Raw genomic sequence first — 12,614 nt, forward strand, 5'->3', positions numbered from 1 at the left:
TCTGGTATGTTACATTCCAATGGGATATACATCTTATTAGCAGCATCTTATTATTCATTCCCATAAAGATCTATGTCCTTAGTCAAATCTATATCATTTTTTATATGAAGAAGCTTTTCAGACCTTCAACTGAAGAATTAGAATCTTTAAGATACTCCTTGCTTCGAATCAAACCCAACTAGCTTAGCACCATCTTCATCACTTGATTTCATCTCCCTCTAGGATCATCCCCAGAATAAATGTCTTCTTTCCATTCACCATTTATCCTAATAGTACTGGCAGCTTCATTGGTAGTTCTGTCAACTTCATTGTTCATCCTATTAATCATCCTAACTCTACGAGCAGTACTAACTTTATCAATTCTACACGCGGTACGAGCAGCAGTACAGATTCCACCAGGAGTACCAGCAGTATCAACTCCATTCGCAAAATCAATCCCACCAGGAGCTTTATAAACCCCAGCAGTTGTACATACCACATTCTGTCCCGATGCTCTTAATTCGGCAACGTAACTTCGTTTCGCTCGCGCCGCGCCTTTCGCAGTGCTCAGAAAGTCTCATTGGTTGCTGTAGAGCCTCGGGGATTGCTATAGACAATCTGATATACTATATTGGTACACTATCAGATCTGAATCATGTTACACTCACGATTCTATCAACTTCATTTTTTTTTATAGTCTTCTCGGAGGGTTTTCCTTCCGGGTTTCGTGATATCTGTTTTCGATGTTTGGATTGGGAAACTTGAGCTGATATGTCCGTTGTGATTCGAAAGGGGTTGGTGGATCTTGAACATGGAGGGGAGGGATTGAATGATTGAGGAATTAGGTTTAAGAAGGACTGGTTTGATGTGTTGAGAGAAGATCGATATAATTTGTAGGAATGATTGGATGTGGTGGTTGGATTGGATTGAAGATTTCTTGATGAGGTTTTTGCTGGTTAGAGGAATCAGGAGGGATATGATTCTTCTTGTTATGTAATGGATTGTTGGGAATGGAAGAAGGAGAGGAGGAAGAAGAAGAAGAAGAAGAAGAAGAAGAAGAAGAAGAAGAAGAAGAAGAAGAAGAAGAAGAAGAAGAAGAAGAAGAAGAAGAAGAAGAAGAAGAAGAAAAGTAGAAAAGGAATTACAAGAGAAGTTGAAGGAATAAGTGATTCTCTCTTGTAGCATATTGATAGGGAAGGAGTGTTGTATATGTTCATGTGGAAGACACCCTTGATATGGAAATATCGATATTTACATCTGAGATATTTGATCGCTATCTCTCATCTTATGTGTATATTACATCTTGATAGAGAGCGAAGTAATTGGGTGTTAATATTAAAGCTTACTTGGATATCAAAAAATAATGTACTTCAACAGTGGGTAATTAGTAAGTAATCAATATATTGGTATATTCAGCATTCATCTATAGATCCAAATCCATCATCGGAATTGTATTTTACAACGATATAAATAAATGAATCCATATCAACAGACTGACTTCACAACTCGTTCATCTCCTGGCTGTAGACCTTGTACTCATTTGACCACACTGAAAGAAGTCTATCATGCACAACAGATACCTACCTACCAGGTAGCTATGGAAAGAGTGAGAGAGAGAGTGAGAGAGAGAGTGAGAGAGAGAGTGAGAGAGAGAGTGAGAGAGAGAGTGAGAGAGAGAGTGAGAGAGAGTGTGAGAGAGAGAGTGAGAGAGAGTGTGAGAGAGAGAGTGAGAGAAAGAGAGAAAAGAACGAATAATATCCGAATTGAAATTCTCAACACACTACGAATATAGGGAGATCCGAGAGGTGTATCGTTCTGACACATAACACGGGTTTCTTCCAAAGAGCAAAAGCGCGAATTGCGCGTCAGTTTTTGGGGGGTTGGAATTGCTGGAATTGCTGACTGACTGTGCAGAAATTGATGGAAAAAATGGGAGGGGTGCTCTGGCTCCCTCTAAAGAATCTGAAATACTTTTCAAAAGACCTCTCCTTATACTCCGCAAGAGGTAAACAAAAGTGCATCAACAAGGTAATGATGGGTGCGCTGAGTATCAATCTCAGAAGGGAAAGGAAAGGGAGGTATGGGTTGAGGTGATGGGTGATAGATGATAGATGATGGGTGGTGGTGGTGGTGGTGGTGAGAGGGGAGAGGGAAAGAGGAGAGGCAATGAAATGGAAGGGAGAGAGGTAGGTGTAGACGGGGTGGGAATTGTATAGAAGAAGTAAGTAGATATAGATGTGGATGTAGATAAGAACGTCTTTGACGAATAGAGAGAGGGAGAGATATGGATAATAGAAGGGGGTTGGTGGTAATGGCCATGGGGAAGATGCAATGGGGAAAACGAGTATGAGCAAGATAAATATGAATGTTGGTTTGAGAAGGATACAGGTGACATAGCACCTACGACCTGTAAGTCCTAAATGTCTATATTGTATTCTCTCTAAAGAGCTAGTTATTCTATACAGATAGTAGGCCTTAAATAAGGACTACTGAAAGAGCTAGTCTCTTTCGCATTCGCTTAGATTTAGTACAGTGGCCATTGAATTAAAGTCATTCACCTACGTTCATACAATGAATGTGGCTGGAGGTATTGAGGTTGATGGGTATAGTGGATGCTAGATGTATGTATTGAGGATTTTGGAATGTGTGAGTGAGAAAGAGATGGATGGATAAATCATGAGTAGTATAAGAAGAAAGGTAAAGTGATGTTTTAGTGATAACCAAAAGTAAAGATGAGAAGAGGAGAAGAGGGTGGCGAGGAAGGGAATGAGTGAGGGGGTGAGTAGATGAGTGAGCGAATCTGTAATTGAGGGGGCGAGTAAAGTAATGGACCCTTCAAATTATGTATCCACTGCTCTATTAGAGATGACATATGTTACCATCCATCAAATGAACTTTTCTTTCCATCTTATCATTCACATTCACCATTTACCACGTATATATCTATCTCATGATATTGCTATATTGCATTCTACGAGCTGGAAGATCTATACAAATATCGAAACAAGCTAACAAGTATCCGAATGCAGAATGAGAGAGGGAGAGTCTGGCTCTGAGGGGAGAAGAGTATATGATATCGATATTGTGTATGCATGTATAAATAATGGTCCAATGATCCAATGATAAGGGATAGAAGTTCATAGATGAGATGGGGATGCAGCAGAACGTTAATGGATTATGAAACGGCTTGTTGGCATTGAAGTAAGTGCATGTAATTTTCTATATTCTTACATATTACATGGTGACATGATGCCATGATGCCATATATGTGTATTTGGGGCTATAAGCATAACATGTAATTGATAAAATATCTTCTAAACGTGTATCTGAAATTTAGAGAAGGAATAAAAATTGGTACACTAGTAGTCGTATTTATGTAGACACTAATCTTAACACCTATTCTTTTTTCTTGTCTCTGTGAACATCAATACGGTTTCCCACCTTTGGCAGCAACCCCTTTTGAGCTTCTAGTACCCGTCGTATAGCTTACCTATCAATCATTGCCCTCCTTATAGTGTACTCTTCCATTGATCGCTGTGTTCATCATAGATAAATTACATTGATATGGGTGCGTACCTATTCATCAATGATTCCCCAGTGTCATCGCATTGACTTTCCTACGATAGCGAGGTCGTAAATTCACTCCCAAGAAAAAGTCGCGGTCGCACATCATCTACCAATTATCTACACCCATCCCATGACACGATTCACTACGCATCCACTCTCTCTCAAACCTTAGCCGAGACCCTCCAGATCCGCCAACGACACCCAAAAAGACTCTATGTTCATAGATAGGTGAAGATTAAAAAGTCCAAAAATTCAATCGCAAGGTGAAAGCTTTAACATTAGAGAATTTAAAAGGGTCGAGGCCTTTCTGCCAACATGAAGGTCTTGTGCCGCAGCTCAACGCTTTACCGTTGAGGCAACTGGATGCAGCAGCATGTCAGGATTTAAAGTTGTCGCGTTGTTTTTGTATATGTGTGTAAGGCAGCGGGGCGGTGAGATGGTAGTGATATTTTCTGCAAACTGCCCCTCGCTGTCGCGCAGCGGGTGGTAGTGCATGTCCCCGAAGGTTTGGCATTCAAAAAAGGTAAACCACGTACCGTCATGTTGAAGTCCATATATCGATAAGAAGATTGACGGTAGGGTGATCATCAATGACTTACAAAAGTAAAGTGAGAATGCAAATTAATCTTGATAATGAGAGTCTGAAAATGGAGCTCGTATTCAGACAAGGTGAATTCAAAATGTAATGCTTGATTAAACTTAGTAATGCCAAGAGGCAACCACCTCATCATCGATGCAGAGCATTTCATATCCACTGCATCTGGAATCATGAAAGTCAAATGACAGTTCGTAGGCTGACGAGGATTCCTTCAATCTGGGCACTGGAAATCTGAGGTCCGGTGACTCAAGTTTGAGTTGCAAGTTGAGAATCGTAACTCAAGCTCGTGTTGACGTTGTCGCTTGCAATTCTTTCAGACCTTTTCGAATCGAGTCAAAGGAGCTGGACTCAAGGGAATAAATTGCCTTGAGTTGAAACAGCAACCCAAGATGGCGTGACTAATTCCTAAGTCATAACACGATATGTGTGCGGTCTGGGGATATGAATAGTGGACTAGCGAGACTAGCCACCCCGCGAATTTGCCTTGGCTTCCTTGTCAAGGGGTAGACCCACAATCTTTGATCACACGTCTTTCGCCGGGACCGCCAAGGTGTCAGCCCTGCTAAGATATAGAAGCATTCCCCAGCAGTTGTTACCAATCTTCAAGTTCTTCTAGATCGCTCTTTTTGTCCCAGATGTCGAGTAAAACGACATGCTCGAAAAGGATAATAAATTGGTAATGCTTCCGGCTTATTTTCGTAAAATTATGCAAATCGCCCAGCTTGTCGATGTACGTCGGGTCAAATTCAAAAATTCTTCGGAGGTTGATATCTTTCGAGATTGCGAGACATCCATTTGACTGTTCTCTATGTCGACATTGCTTATTGGTAATTATTCATCAAGGTGGATCTTGGCACCGGAGAATGTGATGTAGAATTTATCCATAGCCTCGAGCTTCAATCTATGAAGCAGCCAGAATAAGAAGGCGATAGCACAATGGTTTGATCTTCAGCATGTGACGCCGGTTTATCCCATTTTTGAAATAAGGATATCAATATAGAGAAGGTAGAAAACAATTGATCAACGAACTTGTTCTCAGCTCCAACTATAAAATCAGTCGATGATAAGAGACTGTACACCAGAACACACGTTGTGACCCTGCCAAGGTCCGAACCGCACTTGTACGGCATATCGAAACTATAAAGCACTTGCTTCTAGATTTCGCGATAATCCTTATAGGGGAGTTTATCGCTTGAAGCATAGAAACTTGACTAATTCCCTCATACTACAAAGTCCAATCAGATACTAGGTTGTAACGGTATTGCAATATGAGCCATTTCTTTTTCCAAACGGCTGCTTGCCTGAGTGATTTTAGATATTGCAACAGTTGTTGCAAGAGATAGGTATTTTGGAGGTTTCGTGATGGAAAATATCTGGGCCTTGTGATGATGATAAGGCAATTAGCTCCGCCGCTTTTTCGTATTAATGACATGGCATGTTGTCTATGTTGTTAGAGGAGGGCAAGGGTTTCCTTTTTGGAGAAAAATACCTAGACGTTACCGGAAAAGCCACGTGAGATGCCTCGGGTAAGAATTTTTCCATCAAACACGGTAAGACAAGACCCATAGAAATGGTTGTCTTAGAACAGCGACTGTTTTCGTCCCCGTCCTGTTCTTTCTCCAGATTTCTGTTTTCGTTTGATCCAAATTAAGTAATTAAGCGTCTATTAATGACTTCAATGCCCCGCTAAATATCATGAATCTTTTGGGCGCATAGACTCTTAGACTTAATAGAAGAAGAATAAGCCTCAAATTAGTCAACGGACCAATGGGACCCTCAAAATAGATACGATTAGGTACCGATTTGCTACCCGAAGCCAAAGATTGGTTCTCGACCAAGGCACGTGTAAGGGTTAATCCGAAGTTTAAGGGGGGCTTTGAGGGCTTTGAGGGCTTAGAGGGCTGAGAAGACGTAAAAGTTAGACTACCCGAATCAGTTTGCGGGGAACTTCGGAGCATGTGAATGCCAAGTTGTGGGGATTACCCCTATGAATGGGAAATGGGAAAATTTGACGACAGGGAGTACGTTATCGATATCCCACGCTTTTCCACACGACGGGAGATTAGCCACCAGTACGGTACCGTGGTGTTGTATCTCCACACCACGAGGCCCAAAGAGGGGGCACTGGGGTAACAGATGAGAAATAACAATCATCTTGTTTATGGTTGGTGAGCCGAGCCACCCATTGAAGAAGATATACCACATTGTTTACGCTCCAAATGGTAAGAATGCATTGTCCATTTCTACTGGCGCTTATTATGAATAGATCCATTTCAATTGTTGTATTGTAACAAGTTTTATTGATGGTCGTGTGAGCAAACAACTACTTGAGAATTCCCAAGCATCTAATCATCTATCCACTCCATGGGGAAGGCTTGATTACAATAGAAGGTAACTTACTCGCATTTTCTCTCCCCAGAAAGCTTATTTAATTTGATAAATGCAATGCAACTATAATTCTACCTAATAGTCGATCCAGTTTCAAGAGCAACAGCGGCTGAATTCGAGTCGAGCATAAAACCGTTTTGTCGTACAATGTTACCACTTCGGATGAATGGTATGATGAATGGTATGATGATATCGTAAAATGCAGGTGTAGATCCCCTTTTTAGATGGAAACCACGATATTCACCAATTTCTGATCATTTCCTCCCAAGTGTGTGTTTTGTTTGCTTCACCCCCCTGTCCTGTCCTATCCTGCTTTGTTCTTGTATCTAGCTACTGCAGATTATCGTTAATTTGATAACCACCGCTTGGATCTGATATCATTCTGCCTCGGACATGCGGGTCAATCCTCAATTATTTATTGTCCCAACTAGTTTTACGCATCGTACTTTATCGTGTTCAACACTGAAACCTTTACATTCCGTAGTTTTCCGGTGCGCCCGAAATAATAATATTTCCTTTCCGGCATCACCCATTCCGGCCAATAAAATTAGCGTAATTCGTTATACGCCGTCTTCACTACTCCACTACTACGACAGCTTCATCCAAACTCGGCATAATCAAAGATACACTACCCGAACGATGTCGACCTCAAATTTGAATAAGAAGGCTTTCGATCCCATTCAAAGAACTGCATCTCCATATCCTGATAAAAACAGTGTTGGCCCTTCTCATCTTCTTGCACAACACCAACCTACAAACAACTATCATTCTTCATCACTCTCCACTCTCAAAATGGTTTCTACAAATCCCAGTGTTAACCGCACATGTCAGTATACCCTTCTTCATACTCCCACTGCTTCAGAACTGCTTCAGACCTGCTGCTTCAGACCTGCTGCTTCAGACCTGCTGCTTTCGACCTGGCATCTGATGTTCAGGTCAAATTGGATGTCGATATACCTTCGACTTTAGCAATTCATCCAAAGCCTTTCAACTCCTAACTCTACGAACACGTTACGCTATAGCTATTATGCAAATTCAATTTGCTAACATTATTCTTTATAGCACTTCACCCAAGCGGTGTACAACCACAAGTTGAGCACACTGAGCTTGAGGAGGAACTTCACGAGAACGCACATATCGATTATGATCGTGTAGCTATTGTATGTATTTTACCCCTCTTTGAATCTGCCAGTTGCTAATTTCTATTCTTTTCTAGGTTCCTAATCCAAGTGTCGCTGCCCTTTACGAAGATGCCCTTGTTTACGAAACTGGTTCTGCCATCACATCTACCGGTGCCCTTACTGCATACTCAGGAGCCAAGACAGGTCGCTCGCCTTTAGACAAGAGAATTGTCAAAGAACCATCATCTGAAAATGAGATTTGGTGGGGTCCAGTCAACAAACCAATGACACCTGATGTAAGAAGAACCTCTCTCTCTCTCTTTACGTTTGTTTCTTGTGTCTTGTTTTTCTATTTATTCATGGAAATCAATACAATACGTTTTCAGTCAAGGAAATTTACATTGGCTCTACGGATTTCGGAAACAGCAATTTCATCTCAATAATTTCAAGCACATCTTCATATCTACAACTTATCAATTCCCCTTTCCTTCATACAAAACACAAACAATCTTTCTAAAGAGATTTCCCCGCACATTTCTACGTCATAAGCTTTTGGGTATCCTCGGCTTTATCTTTTTCCTTCCATCCCCAAGCGAAAATGCGGGGTGCATATAAACCGATATTCTCCCGATCTTGCTGCTATTAGTTATTAGCTGTTATGTTCCCCCTTTTCATGTCGCGTGCGAGCCATATCTTTGAATATTTGAATGTTTAAAATTTAATAAACTAACATCAATAACAGGTATGGAGAATCAACCGTGAACGTGCAATTGATTATTTGAATACGAGAAATCGTATTTATGTCGTCGATGGTTTCGCAGGATGGGATGAGAAATACAGAATCAAGGTTCGAGTCGTATGCGCTCGTGCCTATCACGCTCTTTTCATGCGCAATATGCTCATTAGACCTGATCGCAAAGATCTCGAACATTTCCACCCAGATTATACTATTTACAACGCAGGATCTTTCCCTGCCAACAGATATACCGAGGGTATGACTTCAGGTACTTCAGTTGCTATCAACTTTGCAGCGAAGGAGATGGTTATCTTGGGTACTGAATATGCCGGAGAGATGAAGAAGGGTGTTTTCACAGTTCTCTTCTATGAGATGCCTGTTAAGCACAACGTTCTCACTCTTCACTCGTCAGCCAACGAAGGTAAAGACGGAGACGTCACTGTCTTCTTTGGTCTTTCGGGTACCGGTAAAACAACACTTTCAGCAGACCCCAACCGTGCCTTGATTGGTGACGATGAGCACTGCTGGAGTGACCGTGGTGTTTTCAACATCGAGGGTGGTGTAAGTGTTTCAGCCTCTGTATCACATTGGACCAAGCTAACAATCTGCAGTGCTACGCCAAGTGCATCGGTCTTTCGGCAGAGAAGGAACCTGATATTTTCGGTGCTATCCAATTTGGCTCTGTTCTTGAGAACGTTGTCTTTGACCCAGATACTCGTCTTGTTGACTATGACGATTCAACCTTGACTGAGAACACCCGTTGCGCATACCCAATTGAGTACATTTCCAACGCCAAGATTCCTTGTCTATCGACAAACCACCCAAGCAACATCATTCTTCTAACATGTGATGCTCGTGGTGTTCTTCCACCCATTTCCAAGCTTAACTCCGCCCAAACCATGTTCCACTTCATCTCCGGTTACACCTCAAAGATGGCCGGTACCGAAGATGGTGTCACAGAGCCACAGGCTACCTTCTCATCTTGCTTCGCTCAACCTTTCTTGGCTTTACACCCAATGCGTTATGCTAAGATGTTGGCTGAGAAGATTGAGCACCACAAGGCTAATGCTTGGTTGTTGAACACTGGATGGGTTGGAGCTGGTGCTACCACTGGTGGCAAGCGTTGCCCGTAAGTACAATTAAAATCTTCCGGTATAATATATGCTAATATGAACTAGATTGAAATACACTCGTGCTATCCTTGACGCAATTCACTCTGGAGAGCTTGCAAAGGTTGAGTATGAAAATTACGATACCTTCAACCTCCAAGTACCAAAGACTTGCACCAATGTTCCATCGGAATTGTTGAACCCAAGAAATGCATGGAGTCAAGGAGATGACAGTTTCAAAGCCGAGGTCACCAAACTTGGTGGTCTCTTCGTTGAGAACTTTAAGAAATACCAGTCGGAAGCTACTGAGGATGTCATTGCAGCAGGACCAGCTGTTAAGGTCTAAGGTCTGTATATAATAAGGGGTTTTGATTTTTGATTTAAGCAAACATTTGCTGGCGTTCTTTATTAATGGGATGTATCGGATGTACCGGATGTATCATCAAGCATCAATATCAGATAACTGAATGAACAAAATTTACTATTATATTTGATGAGCAATAAAATGTATGTGAGTGGTTGTTGAAATGTTTCAGGCCCATTTAAGCTAAAACCTATCTGAGAGTTTCCAATTGTCATGATTTCTAATATCCAAATCCTCATTGGAAAATGATGATAATAATGTGTATATCTAGCAATGATCAAAACTTTTGCGTAGTATTTGAAATTTGGCTAAATACTACATGATAATTGAAGATGTATATAGAGCAGCAATGGGGTATCATTTACCCCTTTTCCCTTCCTTCCTTCCTTCCTTCATTCAGCCTCTTGAACAAGGCTAGTGTCGTAGCTAGCATCAATGTCAGATTAAAATAATTGCTTCATGAATATTTGGATACGACTTCACTGTGTAATAAACAATTGATACACCCAATCACCAAATTACAAAAATGTACCTACACATATATTCTCAAGTAGAAGTGAATAAAGAACTGCACCCCACAGAACATGATCTAGAACTACGTAAGTTTGGCTTTCTATGGAGTAGTCCACCAGTCTAGCAATCGGCTCGCACCAACACATCAACCTCCAGACGTCCTGCATCTCAATCCATAAAAAAGTACACAATCACCTCTCACGATTTTCAGCCCTGCATCAATCACATACATTACGTCTACACTAAAGCAAACGACAATTAAAATGTCCCCTCATGCTCCTTCAGAAGACGCCTCCCAATCGCAATCCCAATCGCAATTACGGCCCAATCTGGCGGCCCATCACCGATCCACGTCCTCGGTCACCAGCCACCAAAGCGATAGTCCGGCGGGTACACCTCCAGCTTCAGGTACAACTGCTACACAGCATAAAGAACCCAAAGGCAAAGGCGAGCGCAAACACGTAGTTGGTCACGGCAAATACGGACGTGTGAGCAGTAATAAGGCGCTGCATAAATTATCTCGTACATCGAGCACGAATAACCACAATCATCATCACAGCCATACTACGAGCAACGATAGTTTGAAGGAATTTCAAGCGCCGTGGGACAAACCACACAATTCGAGCACGAACCTCAATCGGCAGAAAAATATTTCGCAGACGGCCCTGAAACGTAATCGTAGCTCGGCAGATGTACAGAATACCACGGGGCAATCGAGAAAATCTAAGAACTCGGATGAGCAGCAGGGTAAAAAGAGACCGAATAGTGTACATTTTGAATTGGGTATAGGTACCCCGGGGAAAACGGAAGTCGAAGACGACAACGAAGAAGGTTGGGAAGAAGCAAGTTCGACCGCAAGTCCGGCTTTGAGTCGCAGTGTAAATACATCTGCCAAACCATCCGCCGCCAATTCCGCAGCTAATTCTCGACATCAATCCCCTCTTTCATCGCCGAAAGCCAAACGGACTAACGGTCCGGATTCTGTGAGGGATTTTGCGAAGGCCCCAATTGATCACTTTGATGGGAATGGTAGTGCAAAGACAGATACAAACACGAAAGCGAATAGAAATAGTTATTCAACCGCAGACGCAAAATTGATTACAGAGAAATTACTTCAGAGAACACCGTCTCATTTGGCTTCGGAGACCAAAATGAGCATGGCGACTGCGAAACCAACGCCAAAAATGGCGCATGCACATTCTGGTAGCATGGATCGATCGACGGGGATGGTAAAGAGTATGGGTGCGAGTATCGCGAGTGGAAATCAGGAATTGATATCGAGATTCGTAGGAGATGCTGGGACACCAGGGGAAAATAGCCCGAAGTTTCCTCCGCCGGATCATGGGGAAGAATCTAGGACGGGCGCTATCAATGGCAGTGCATTGGAAAAAACGCATGGCGGGATTGGGGAAATGGCAAGGGCGAAGTCGATGGGGAATTTGACAAAACATAATGTTGATGAAGAAGAGGAATCGGCTCTATTGCCTCGAAGTCGAAAGAGTTCTACAAGTGGTGTTTCGGGACCGCCTAATGCATATAATTCGCGCACGCAACAGAAACTTTGGCTTCAAAGAGCATCGTCGAATATTGAACCCCAGAGAGAGGGCTTAGGTGCATTGTCATTATTGAATGGTGGTATGGGAATGGGTAATCATGGTGGCGCAAGCAGTATGGGATTCGGGCCTGGAATGGGTCTAGGGATGGGAATGGGGATGGGTAATGGAGGATACTTAATGGGCGGAGATGGAAAAGGAGATCCGAGGATCAAAGTACAGCTTGAGAGGACGGGCCTAGAATATTTGGTTGTAAGACGTCATCAAGATCCTGTTGGGCGAGGTATTAAGAGATTAGAGAAAATGGGAGAGCTTGGGCACGGGGGCAAGAATATCCCAGGGTTTGGAAATGGTCATGGGCATAGTAAGAGTGCGAGTGTGAGTCGAGCGGGTAGTTTGAAGGAAAGGAATGGGAATGCGAGGAAGGGAGTAAGACAAAGTTATGATGGAGAGGAGAGGAGTAGTGATACTGATCGGGATGGTGGTAGTGGATTGGATGAGGAGAATGTTGCGGCGCTCTTGAGGAGCTTATGGGAGAAGAGTTTCGAGGGCAGTGGAAGTGCGGATTAGTGCGAGAGTTTTGGAAACCCAATTTGGCTTCTGAGCTTTGTATTTGTGGACTGGGGGGTGATAAGTAATGGGCAGGATGGAATAGGGTCTTGATATAAATAAAGGAATGGAGTTTT

At 42.4% G+C, this 12,614-nt stretch overlaps 2 protein-coding genes across 2 annotated transcripts; both read left to right on the forward strand.

Moving 5' to 3' along the window:
- Positions 1 to 7,171: 7,171 nt before the first annotated feature.
- Bfra_008051 (putative phosphoenolpyruvate carboxykinase protein) lies at positions 7,172 to 9,844 on the forward strand (the record flags this gene model as incomplete). Its single annotated transcript, XM_037338416.1, has 6 exons — positions 7,172 to 7,358; positions 7,595 to 7,692; positions 7,749 to 7,949; positions 8,396 to 8,950; positions 9,001 to 9,518; positions 9,568 to 9,844. 6 exons carry the CDS (start codon positions 7,172 to 7,174, stop codon positions 9,842 to 9,844), a joined length of 1,836 nt encoding a protein of 611 aa, XP_037190479.1.
- Positions 9,845 to 10,638: 794 nt separating this feature from the next.
- Bfra_008052 (uncharacterized protein) lies at positions 10,639 to 12,498 on the forward strand (the record flags this gene model as incomplete). The annotated part of the gene is made up of 1 exon (XM_037338417.1): positions 10,639 to 12,498. One exon carries the CDS (start codon positions 10,639 to 10,641, stop codon positions 12,496 to 12,498), a length of 1,860 nt encoding a protein of 619 aa, XP_037190480.1.
- Positions 12,499 to 12,614: the final 116 nt, after the last annotated feature.

This window comes from Botrytis fragariae (genome assembly GCF_013461495.1).
Source record: "Botrytis fragariae strain BVB16 chromosome Unknown tig00000112, whole genome shotgun sequence".
Classification (NCBI taxonomy): Eukaryota; Fungi; Ascomycota; class Leotiomycetes; order Helotiales; family Sclerotiniaceae; genus Botrytis; species Botrytis fragariae.